Below are 12748 nucleotides of genomic sequence, written 5' to 3'. Positions count from 1 at the left end.
AGTTAAGGTTTTTAAGAAATGTTTGCTCACCTTGGGGAACACTCAGAGAGCAAGTTACTCACAATCCAAGGTTTTACTGTACTTTCACATTGTTGTACAACCATCACTGCTGTCTCCAAAATTTTCCCGTTATTCCATACTAAAACTGTATAACTCATTAAATAATAACTCCTTATTTCTGCCCCCGCCCCACCCTAGGTAACCGCTTTTTACATTCTTTTTCTAGTTTATTTTAGGTACCTCATATAAGTGGAATCCTGTGGCATTTATCTTATGTCTGGCTTATTTGCCTTACAAAATGTGTCCAAGATTCATACCTGTTGTAGCATGTATCAAAAATTCATTCTTTCTTAAGGCTGGATATATGCCATTGTTTGTGTATATTTATTACCTTTTCATTCATCAGTGGGTGTGGTTGTTCCATCTTTTTGGCTATTGGGAATAATATTGCTATGGATATTGGTGTGTGGTCTCTTTGAGCCCTGTTTTCAGTTCTTTTGAGTATCTTCCTAGATGTGGAGGGCTGTCTTGTGTGATAATTCTGTGTTTAATTTTGTGAGGAACTGTCATACTATCTCTCATAGTGGCTGCATTAAAAAAAAAATCTGCATGTTTTACATTACCACTAATAATGGACAAGGGTTCCAATTTCTCCACATCTTTGCTAACAACTGTTATTTCCTTTTCTTTCCTTTTTTTCCTTTCTTTTCTATGTCAGTCATTCTCCTAGTAGATGTAAAGTAGAATGTCACTAGTTTTGATTTGCATTTCCCTAATGATTAGTGTGATGCTGGGAAGGAATCTTTATATTTGCTTACTGACCATTTGTATGTCTTCTTTGAAGGAATGTATATTCAAGTCCTTGCCCATTTTAAATTGGGTTTTTTGTTTTTCTGCTGAGTTTTAGGAATCTTTATAGATTCTGGCTATTAATCTCTTATCAGATACATGATTGGTAAAAAATTTTTCCCAATCTGTGAATTGACTTTTAAAAAAAATTGCTTTTTTTAACATTTATTTCTTTTTGAGAGACAGAGAGAGATAGAGAACGAGCAGGGGAGGAACAGAGAGAGAGGGAGACACAGAATCCGAAGCAGGCTCCAGGCTTTGAGCTGTCAGCACAGAGCCCAATATGGGGCTCGAACCCACGAACTGTGAGATCATGACCTGAGCTGAAGTCAGTCGCCCAACCAACTGAGCCATCCAGTCACCCCTCTGTGAATTGACTTTTTATTCTGCTGATAGTATCATTTGATATGTAAAAGATTTTATTTGATTAAGTCTGCTTCATACATATTTAGGTTTTTTAAACATTTTGTATCATGTTTCTGAATATTTGTGAGTTTTGTTGATTTGATTCTTTAATGTGTGGTTCTGCAGACCCATGGTAGCTTGTTTCTTCATGTGTTTAAACATTTTTGAATATTAGCTCTTGGAAGTGTTTCTGGAAAAGTCTGAAGCCTGGATTATGGTGCATTACTCCAGGTGCCTTAGGTGCATGACCAACATAGGACTACTTTAAGTTTATTGGCTTGAAGTTTTGGGACCACATGGGTGCTGTTGAGATGAGGCAGGAAACCTATTTGAAGGCCTGTTCTTGGTTATCAGTTGTCTGAAGTAATGTTCCTTCTCATCTGTCATTAAGATCCAAACTAGCAAGTTGCTCTCTCCCTCTCTTCCTCCCTTTCTCCCTGTTTTTGTTTTTTAATGCTTTATGCTTACACTGAGGACCCCAGCTTTATGTGGAGGGGTGTCCTATTAGATCCCCACCTTAGGAGGGCCCTGACCATGTATCTTATGTCTTCTGTACTGCTTGGGTAGCCATGAGAATGGAAACTCAAGGTCCCCTGAAGTTGACAAATGTCTCTAGGGTACATGCATGAGTGCCATTTTTTATCTTTGGATTCCTGCTTTGGTTTTTCTTTGTTTTTTGTTTTTTTAGCTTCTGAGGATTCCTTAATTTCTTGTAAGCTCAGCAATACGTTTAAAAATGTAGAAATATTTTATCCACATTATTTGGTTTGATTTTAGCAGAAGAGTTGTTCTGGGCATCCAGTCAGGAGAGCTGTGAGGAATGGCTCATTTTAAAAAATGCACAAGTATGAGAACAGTACAGGTCATAACCATGATCTCATCTCCTGGGCTAGCAAATGTGAATGTAGCCATTTTGCGTACAAACTTAAAAATAATCTATTGAAGCTGCCTGTGGGTCCCTTTTATAAGATTTTTTTTTTTAATATTTATTTTTGAGAGAAAGACCTGGGGAAGGGTAGAGACCAAGGAAGATCTCAGGTGGGCTCTGTGCTGACGGCAGAGAGCGAGCGCCACGCGAGGCTCAGAGTCACGAACTGTGAGATCAGGACCTGAGCCAAAGTCAGACACTTAACTGAACCACTCAGATGCCCTGGGTCCCTTTTAGGTACCATTCTCCAGACTCTGCTTCTTCATCTCTAAAGAGAAGCATGCTTTTAAGATTGTTGATCCTTGGGGCGCCCAGCTGGCTCAGTTGGTGGCGCACTCAACTCTTGATCTCAGGGTTGTGAGTTCGAGCCCCACTTTGGTTGTAGAGATTGCTAAAAAATAAATCTTTAAGACATTTTTTCAAAGGGGCACCTGAATGCCTCAGTCGGCTAAGCATCTGACTTCGGCTCAGATCATGATCTCACAGTTCGTGAATTCGAGCCCCGTGTCGGGCTGTGTGTTGATAGCTTGGAGCCTGGAGCCTACTTCGGGTTCTGTGTCTCCCTCTCTCTCTCTGCCCCTCCCCTGCTTGTGTGCTCGTGTACCTCCCCCCTCCTTCCCTCCCTCCCTCTCTCTCTCTCAAAAATAAATAAACATTTTAAAAAATAATAAAAAAAAACCAGTAAAGTAAAATTGTTTTTCCTTACCTTCCATGTTTTTACACTTTGTCCACAAAGGAAAATAAAAATACTACCATACTTTTGAGTTTTTGAAGTTTTACCTAGATGATATGTTGTATAGGTTCAGTCATTTGCTTCACTCAGAATAATTTTCAGTTTAGCCACTTTGGTAAATGTCGCTGTAGTTTGGTCTTTAACTGTATGACTGTACTATGATATATTCCCTATTGATGGAATTCAAATTGCTACTCTTTTTTATTTGTCTGTTATGGTAGTGCTGAGGAACATCTTTATGTGAGCTTTCTTTGTGTGGGGGAGAGGTTCTCTAGAGAATAAATGCCTAGAAGAGGACTTGTGCATACCTTGCTGTTCAGGGCCATCAACCTTTTCTAGGTAATTCCAAAATTCCAAATTAATGTTCCATTTTTACATTGGAAAAATGCAGGCTGACAGCTATCTACAGTACTCCCAAACTTCTTAAACTCTTGTTTTTGTACTAATTTTTTTTAATCTGCGTCATTTTTCATTCCCCCTCAGAAACAGTAGCTTACTGTTTTAATTGCATTTCAGTGGTTTCTAGTGGGGTTGAGTATGTTCTTAGGCTTATTAGCCATTTTTACTTTCTTCTCTGTGACTTGTCTAGTCGTAGTTCATTGGCCATTTTTCTATTACATTGTGTAATTGGTTGGATTGGATTAGGCAGCATGTAACCCCAAAGTCCAGTAACATTGTCTTTTTGAAAAGGATTATTTTTTCTCACCTAAAGCGTGGCGATAAAGTGATCCGACGATGGTCTGATGGCTTCCAGGATAGCACCGGGGGCTCATGCTGCTGCTGCTGCTTTCTTCTTTCCGTTTCTGTGTTTACAGTTCGTAGCTGGTGTCTTCTGTGGTCCGAGACGGTCAGTAGAGCTACAGTCACCATATCCATTTCCAGGGGGTAGGAAAGAAGATCCATGGGCAAGAGAAAAATGTGTTTCAGCTGAATCAGCTGCCTTGAGGAAGTCCTACCCCAAGCTTTGTTGATGTCTTATTGGCCAGAACTTAGTCCCTAGTCCCGCAGGGCACTAAGAAGTGTTACTCAGCGAGGCACGGTGCCTCATGCTCAAGTTCTTGACTGAGGAAGAAGACGGGGAGCTGTCAGTTTCTCCTGTAAGTTGTCTTCTGTGGGAGTTTTTATGTTCCGAGTATTAGTCTTTTGTTAATTATATTCAGTGCAGTTATTATTGCCTCCTAATCTGTGTCTAGTTTTTCACTTCCAGTTAATGTTGAAAAGGTTATACTTTTAATATAGTCAAATAAAAAGGATTTGTGCCTTTTATTGTTTAAAAAGTTCTTCCCCACTCTGACATACTCTCCTACGTTTTCTTCTTAATATTCTGTTAAAAACTTTAAAAAATTTTTGCTTTTCATCTTTCAGTCTTCCATTCCCCTAGAATTTATTATATGTATGATATGAATTAAATATCTGACCTTTTGTTTTTGCTTATAAATAGCCAACTTTCTGGTGCCATTTGTTGTACAGTCTAACCTTTCCTCACTATTTTGTCATATGTCCTGGGTCTGTTTCTGGGAAGTCTCTCTGCTCCCTTGTTTGTTTCTCCTGTTCTAATACTACTTTTAAAAAAATTATTACTGTGCCTTTGTAAGTGTTTATATCTGGCTCTGTAAGACTCGTATTCTTTCTTTCTTTAAAGTTTTTGTTTAAATTCCAGTCAGTTAACATACAGTGGAATATTAAGTTCAGGTGTACAGTCAGTGATTCAGCGCTTCCTTATCACAAGTATTCGTTACAAGCGTGCTCCTTAACTTCCATCACCTATTTAACCCGTCCCTCCACCCTCCTCTCTTATTCTTTCCTCAGGTTTTTAATAGTTTTTTTCGAACCTAAAATTACTCATTTTATTCATATATGACCTATAATATTTTAGTAGTTTCGGATGTACAATATAGTGACTCAGTATTTGTGTATATTGTGAAATGATCACAATTAATGCCTGTTACCGTACGTAGCTACTGAATCTGTTTCTTATGATGACAACTATTAAGGTCTGCTCTCTTCGTAACTTTCAAATACACGATAGGTTATTATGAATTGTAGTTACCATGCTATACATAACATCCTCTTGACTTATTTATTTTATACCTGGAAGTTTGTACCTTTTGACCCTCTCCACTCTATCATCCCCCTCTTCCTTAGAACCCCCAGTCTGTTCTCTGTATCTAGGAGGAGCTTGGGGTGGGTCATGTTTTTTTTTTGTTTTTGTTAGATTCCACATGGAAGTGAGATCTTTATAAGTGAGTATCTTTCTCTGCTTCACTTATTTCCCTTAGTATAATGCTCTCAACATCCTTTTTTCTTACTTAATTTAACTCTTTTTGGCCTTTCTCTTACATGTCTTAGGACCACCTTGTCACCTTCTGAAATGAACCTTATTGGGATTTGAAGTGGAATTGTATCAGTTATTGTAGGTTAATTTGGGGAGACCCATATGTGTATTTTTAACTGCAGTTCTCATACCATTATGAGATGCATTCATTAGCATCATCAGATGCTAGGGACCCTGACTTGCCTGGAGGTGTCTTTGCCTGGAAGTTTCCTAACTATTGTGCTGCAGAGATGGGATTAGAAACCAGGTCGTTTTGATTTCGGTATCTTGTTCTTTTAATTAAAGGGGACCGTAAGATTGTTTGGAAGGATTTTTAAGGTAGGGTAAACCTGTTTGTAAGCAGAAAGCAGGGCGCCATTACTAAGTATAACTTTAAGAGAAGCTAAAGAGAGTGAGGGGGCGCCTGGATGGAGCGACTCTTGATTTCATCTTAGGTCAAGGACTTGTTCTTCATGGGTTTGAGCCCCGTGTCGGGCCCCGCCCGCACTGACCGCGTGGAGTCTGCTTGGGATTCTCTCTCCCCTTTCTCCCTCTCTTGCTCTCTGCCCTTCCCCTCATGCTCTCTCTCAAAAGTAAATAAACTTAAAAAAAGAAAGAGTGAGAAGAGATGAGGGAAGAAATGGGGTTGTATGTGAGGGGGAGCCAGCAGGGCAGGGATGGGAGGAGGATTTCGGGTTCAGAGAAGGTTGAGGGGAAGGGAGTATTTTGTTAAGAAATTGGAGAAGGGGATAGAAGAACCTTCCTTTTGGAGAGGAAGTCACATAAAGGAGCTAATCATGCAAGAAGGCTTTCACTTTGGGAAAGTAAAAATAAGGTCATTTTGTGAGAGACTGGAGTAATGGGTGTCGTGAGATGAGAGGTTTGAGAGGAAAATAGATTTGGAAAGACAGCTTTTGGGGATATGCTGTGAAATTGCAAGAGATTAATTAATTAGGGCACATCTTTCAAATTTGTTTAGCTGAAAAGGTCCAGTAACTGGGATTTACTCTTTTTGGAATACCATGAAATACTGCTATGATACATTAAAAAAATTTTTTTTTTAAATCTTTATTATATTGAGAGAGAGGGGAACAGAACGTGAGCAGGGGCAGAACAGAGAGAGAGGGGAAGACACAGAATCTGAAGCAGGCTCCAGGCTCTGAACTGTCAGCACAGAGCCTGATGTGGGGGTCAAACTCAAGAACTGCGTGATCAAACTCATTAACTGTGGGATCACGACCTGAGCTGAGGTCCGACGCTTGACCGACTGAGCCCCCCAGGTGCCCCTGGTATGAAACATTTAAAGTAATAAAATGTATCATTTTGTGTTACGGATTTAAATTTAGGTAGGAGCAGTGTTAAGTTCCAAAGGTTTAAAAGGAAAGGTTATAGAGAGGAAACTAAAAATTGAACAATTCTTAATTTTTTTTTCATGTTTATTCATTTTTGAAAGAGAGAGACAGAGCACAAGCAGGGGTGGGTCAGAGAGAGAGGGGGACACAGAATCCAAAGCAGGTTCCAGACCCTGAGCTGTCAGCACAGAGCCCGATGCGGGGCTCAAACTCATGAACCGTGAGATCATGACCTGAGCCGAAGTCGGACGCTCAGCCGACTGAGCCATCCAGGCGCCCCAAAACTGAACAATTCTTAACTTAAAATTTTCCATGAATGAGTCAAAAACTACTGGTAAACATGTTTTTGGGTAGTACGTCTGTGATTTTCTAATTTGAACATTAAACCATGCTCTCTCTCTAAAAGATGAGGGAGCCTGCTGGAAGCTGGAGGGTGCTGGGTCCCTGGGTAGTGCGTGGAATTCTAGTTTTTCTTCCTCCTTTCTCTGTATATTGGGCTCAGAGATTTCACTGTGTCTCTATGTGAATATGGACAGTTAGCATTTACCAACATGTATCTGTCTACTTTCTCTTGTTTAAAAAAAAGAAAAAAATCTTTAAAAAATGGGGTTATAGGAGGTCAGCAAAGTTTGAGACGTTTGGGTGGGCATTTTGACAACATGGCTTCTCCTTCGGCATGTTTAACTGTGATGTTTAATGGACATCCTTGCAGTTGAAGATGACACTTTTAAAATAAAAATTCTCTCCTGATGATGACTTAAGCCCTGCCACTCGCAGGGAGAATCAGCAGAACCTGTAGGCTCTTATTTGGAATTGACATTCTCTTGTAATTGTGTTCCTGTTTATTTTTCAATTTGCTTTTTGTTTCACCGGAAAGGAAAGATGCTCAGTTTTAAACGTTGAAAGTGTACAAGTGGCTTTGTTACAATACTAAATGTGTACACGCACACAAAAAGGAAAGATGGGCGAGCGATTAGAGCGAAGAAAATTTTTATTATGAGTTGTGTGGCATGACTTCCAAGTTTGTTTTCTACTTTTGTAGCTTGTTTCCTATCTACAAGTCGTGCCTGATTTTTCAGTCTGACTTTCATATCCTTTTTTCATGGTCCTGTAAACGATGATATTTATAGTAAGCCTAGAATATTGTTTGAATTTCTTTGCGAGTTATCCGACAGAAATTAGCCTACTCAACTATGTCTCCTCGTTAGTAATACTTAAGACAGTCAGATCAGGGGCTTTGGTGTTACACAGACTTAAGACCAAATTCTTCCTTTGATACTGTGATCTTGGGTATGTGACAGTCTGTGAATCTGAGTTTCTCCATATGTAAAAGAGAGGCAATAATTCGTACAGGGATGTCGCGGTGATTAAATGAGGCAGCGTATGTAATTTAGCACTCTGCACGAGGACTCAGTGGTGCTGTTGTTGTTAGTCTTAATAAAAGTTCTTGTAGCTCTCCAGAGAAAGAAAGAGTCTAAAGGTCTCCTAGGATTTGGCACGTGGAATTTCTGACTTTTTGAGGACGGGTTTGCATGATGGGAGAAGCTAGAATGCAGTTAGGGGAGGCAAAAATGATAGACTCATAATTGTTTGTGTGATTTGATTAATGTATGTCTTTGGTAAGACCCAGAATTCCATCAGGGCGGAGATGGTTCTCTCTACTCTTGTATCCTTAGCTTCTGCATGCTGCTTAGATTATAGTCAGCCCTCAGTAAACAGAAATTGTTTGGTACTTCTGGTTCTCCTGATGCCCCCCCCCCCGAAAAAAAACCCCTCATATTAAATATGTCATTTAATCTATTTTTCAGTAAATCTTGAGCTCCAGCTTCAGATGCCCCTAGCTGTGCACCACCAATGGTGTTTCTTGAGGATTTTTTGTAGATTGAGGGGGGTCCGGCCAGGCTGGTGGAACAGCATGGGCTGTGCCAGAAACACCAGCATGTTGGGCTAGGGCTTTGTGAGCTTCAGATCTCCTGCTGGTGCGACTCCTTAGAAACACTTCTCGGGGCGCCTGGGTGGCTCAGTGGGTGAGGCATCCTACTCTTGATCTCGCCTCACGGTTCTTGAGATGGAGCCCTGCATCTGGCTCTGCACTGACAGCATGGAGCCTGCTCGAGTTTCTCTCTCCCTTTCTCTCTGCCGCACCCCCCCCCCCCGCCCCAATAAATAAACAAACTTAAAAATAAAAAACACCTTTCAGTTTCTTCCTGTTACTGCCTTTATTTTCCTGAAGACTCCTGGAATTGCTCATCTGTTGTTTCCTGTCTTCCATCAGGCACTCTGCTTCCGCCTGATTCCAGCTCTTCTGATTCATTTGACTGTACCTTTGAAGTGTGAGCTCTTCTCAATCTTTTGCTATTAGGGACAACGAAAGGACATAAACAGGCAATACAAAAAGGCTTTTTTACTATTATTATATCTTTACTGAAACTTCTCAAGCTATGTAAAACACTAATGTCTGTATCGGGTCTTAGAGGAGGACTTTTACGAGGGATTTTCTTCCTTTCTATCCCCTTGCTTTAAGCATAATAAGTCTTACCTGATCCTGAACCACCTAAGTGTAGTTTCTGTTGAAGAGTTAGGGCCCTGAGGTCAGTTTCCACCTCTGCTTCCTCCCTGACCTTTAGCAGATTGATCACTCCATTCCTCATCTGTAAAATGGGAATAATAATAGTTTCTACCTCATAAGGTTATTAGGACTAATGAGGTTATATATCTGTGTGCCTATCCATCTGTTGAAAATAATGCCTCGCAACACTGAGTACTCAGTGAATGTTAGTTATGGTGGTGCTGCCTCTCTTTTGGTATGTGCAAGGCTCTAGGAATTTAGAGATGAGTAAAGTAAGGTTTCTGGTATCAGAAAAATCATAGCGAAAAAGAAAAAGGGGCAAGCAAATACGTACAGTACATTATGGTAAGTTGGGTTGGTAGAGATACATATCTAGTGCATTGCCCGAGGTGAGATGGAGACGTTTGTGTTCAGGCCACGGGGAGAAGGTCAGGAAAGGCTGACGAAGGAGAAGCCGAAGCAATTTGAAGGATGAGTTCTGATTTCTGAGCAGGAAGGAGTTCCACAGGTAGAGGTATAGGTATATAAGTCAGTACTAAGCAGGGAATTTTGTGGGAAAGATGCATGTTTTTGACTTAGAAGCTGAGCCTGTTAAATCTTTGGGGGCTGGGAATCTTTTCTTTTTCTTTTTAAACACAAAATCTTCTCAGAACTCGCTGATGCACATAATTTACTATTTGCAAACCATTGCCAAGTCATTCATTTTCAAAAAGAATTAAAAGTTTTGGTTTTGGGAAACTAAAGTGAATACCGTGTTGCCATCTAATGAATCAATGGATGATTTTATTGTTTGTATGATCATGTTCAACCAGGTGGTTAATATAAACCAACTTTTACATTATACTTCATTACTTATGAAATCTGATATTTTATAAATGAAATATTCTGTTATATTAAAGTTGTCTTGAGACCTGTATTTTATGAACTATGTGAATATCAGGATGTCCGAAGATCATTAGCTTTAAGAACTATTTTTGTTTGCAGAATAACTGGCATAATTAATGACTTGCAAAATTATGTATGTGTACTGCCTTTCAAGGGTGATGAGAAGAAAGAATATATAAATCAGAATCACCTGGGCCATCCATACTTGTTGCCTTATATTCGTAGCAGTATAACATGTTGTAATAGTGTTTACTGATATGCTGGTTTTGGGGGTATAGTCAGATATTAATGATGAAATATCTTGTAAAAACACAAACTTGTTGAGTTAAGGAAAATGGTGAGAATGAAGAATTTGCAAATGGAAGGACAAAAATATTTGTATTTAGCATAGTTAGTTGTTCATAGTAACACTTTTTCAAAAAATGTATTAAAGAACTTAACACAATTTGGGGCACCTGGGTGGCTCAGTTGGTCAAGCGTCCGACTTTGGCTCAGGTCTTGATCTCATGGCTCGTGAGTTCGAGCCCCACGTCAGGCTCTGTGCTGACAGCTCAGAGCCTGGAGCCTGCTTCGGATTCTGTGTCTCCCTCTCTCTCTGCTCTTCTCTTGCTCATTCTCTCTCTCTCAAAAATAAATAAACATTAAAAATAAAAAGAATTTAACACAGTTCTTTATAATGAAAATATTTTCGTTTTTATCTAGAGAGCTGTAGAGGGTGCTGTATCATTAGGAATAGTAGTCTGAACTGGTTTTGGCTAATTATAAGAATACCTTTAGGCCAGGCTATCAAATTTGGTTTTCTTATTATTTTATTTTAACTAAAATTATAGTGACTAATGTTGCATAATTGATACAGCTTGAAATGATGATGCATAATTGATACAGTTTATAGTTTATATTAATATATGGTTTATAATGTACTTGGTTTCAGTAATATAGTTTATAATGTACTTTGTTGCAAAATGTTTTTTCTCTTTCAGATTGTTTAAATATAGTTGAAATTTTGATTTCCCCATTTCATATTGGTCACAGTAGCGAAGGTTTATTTTCCTACCTCTCCTCTCCCAAATTGAGAATTCTGCTATTTAATTGGTAGGCAGCATAAGCAAACTCTTCTCTTCAGATGGGTCTCAGTGAGTCAAAGATAATGAAGCCATGCAATGAGACTATGTATTTTAGGTGGCTATATTTTAGGTTCAGAAGAATATTATCTTTAGAGGAAAGATTGTTAGAACAAAATGGAATTTAAAAACCTGGCAGACTTTAGAAGTTGTTTTTGTTAAGCCAGAAGTCTGACTTTTCTACGGATTCATTTATTCAGATAGGAGTTTTGTAACTTCCAACTCCACTGTTCCCGTACTTTTTCTGGTTTAATGGTGATTTTAGGAAACTTGAAGTAGAATTAATTATCTGATAATATTTTTATCGTAAAGCATTGCTGTGAGAAATCAATTTTTAGTGACTTTGGATTTGGTTGCACCAGTGCTGAAAAAGTTAGAGATAATTTTCATTTAGTCAAGTTAGATGAAGTGGTATATTTTGGAATAAAACGCATTAAGTTAGCTGTGTTTAAAAGATACAGAAAATGTTATATAAGCATCTGTCTTCTAAAATGTAGGCAACTTTGAAACCTTGCCAGGAATTTCTTCCTTTTTCCTGAAACCGTATTTTAAATATTACGAAGTTTTATACTTCAGTTTCTGTAAAATAACAAGCAGGAATTTGACGTACCAGTGCCCCCCGCCCCCCGAAAGTGAAAGTGTTTTCTCTTATTGCGGGTAGAAGGTTTGCTGTTGTTCAAGCTGTCTTATTAAACAAGTGTACTCTGTTTTTTGTTTTGTTTTGCTCCTCTTGTTTTAACCCTCAAGGCGCCACCTTCCATGGTTAATAACGAACAACGCCAGCATGCAGAGCACATATTCTTATCGTTTAGGAAATCAAAGTCACCATTTGCAGTTTGCAAGCATATTTTGGGTAAGTATTCACTTTTAAAATATTTTTGCAGAATCGAATATAGTCTTTCTATCCTGGATGTTAGATATTTTAAATGCCTTTTAAAACAAGCAGGTGTGTGTAATTACAATTTTCCATTAATAGTCATTCTGTTGAAGTGGCTTTAAAGATAGTCCATAAAGCCAGATAGAAGACTGTTTCTACTTTGACTTTTTTTCCCCCAACTATAGTAATTTATAAATACAGTAAGTTACTAAATATGGTAGATATGTATAATTTGTTTTATTACTGACCAAAACATGAAGTCTGTTAATGGTGGGGGGAAAATCTAATATTTTTTCAGTTCTCAAGAGTGCTATCACTTGTTATAGGAAATGCACTATAATATATCTTACTCTAGTGTTTTGAAATTATGATTGTCTTTGGAGGTTTCAACAATTTTTCTTTCGTGCAAAAAAGTTTTTTAACCATATAGTTTGTATTCAGCTTGCTTAGCAAATATTAGTTCTATGTAGATGATCGCTGTGAATTGTAAAATGCAACATTAATTTTTACTCTTGTAAAAATATTTTACAAGTACCTTTTATCTGACATACATACAGAAACAATCTCTTTCCTTTAAAAATAATCACAAAAGTTGTAACTCTTGTTCAGAGATGGCATTTTCTAAGTCCGCACAGACATAGACACACAGTCTTCTGTCTCTTACATATTTTTCAGTGATAGTAAGAGAGATTTCATTGGTTATTGTTATTTTAAA

General features: G+C 38.5%; 1 protein-coding gene across 4 annotated transcripts in view; it reads left to right on the top strand.

Annotated features, from left to right (window-relative positions):
* The window catches only part of XPO4 (exportin 4), a 115021-nt gene that overhangs the window by 17310 nt on the left and 84963 nt on the right, over positions 1-12748 (top strand). For 3 of the 4 annotated variants that reach the window (XM_053205585.1, XM_053205688.1, XM_053205649.1), the window contains exon 2: positions 11904-12009. In XM_053205585.1, coding sequence (XP_053061560.1) covers positions 11904-12009 — 106 coding nt within the window. Of the gene's footprint in view, positions 1-11903; positions 12010-12748 lie in introns of those variants that run through there. The other variant, XM_053205716.1, reaches the window with a different exon arrangement.

Source organism: Acinonyx jubatus, chromosome A1 (genome assembly GCF_027475565.1).
Source record: "Acinonyx jubatus isolate Ajub_Pintada_27869175 chromosome A1, VMU_Ajub_asm_v1.0, whole genome shotgun sequence".
NCBI classification, from domain to species: Eukaryota; Metazoa; Chordata; class Mammalia; order Carnivora; family Felidae; genus Acinonyx; species Acinonyx jubatus.
The sequence above is the reverse complement of the archived record's forward strand: the minus strand, read 5'-3'. Positions and strand labels throughout refer to the sequence as shown.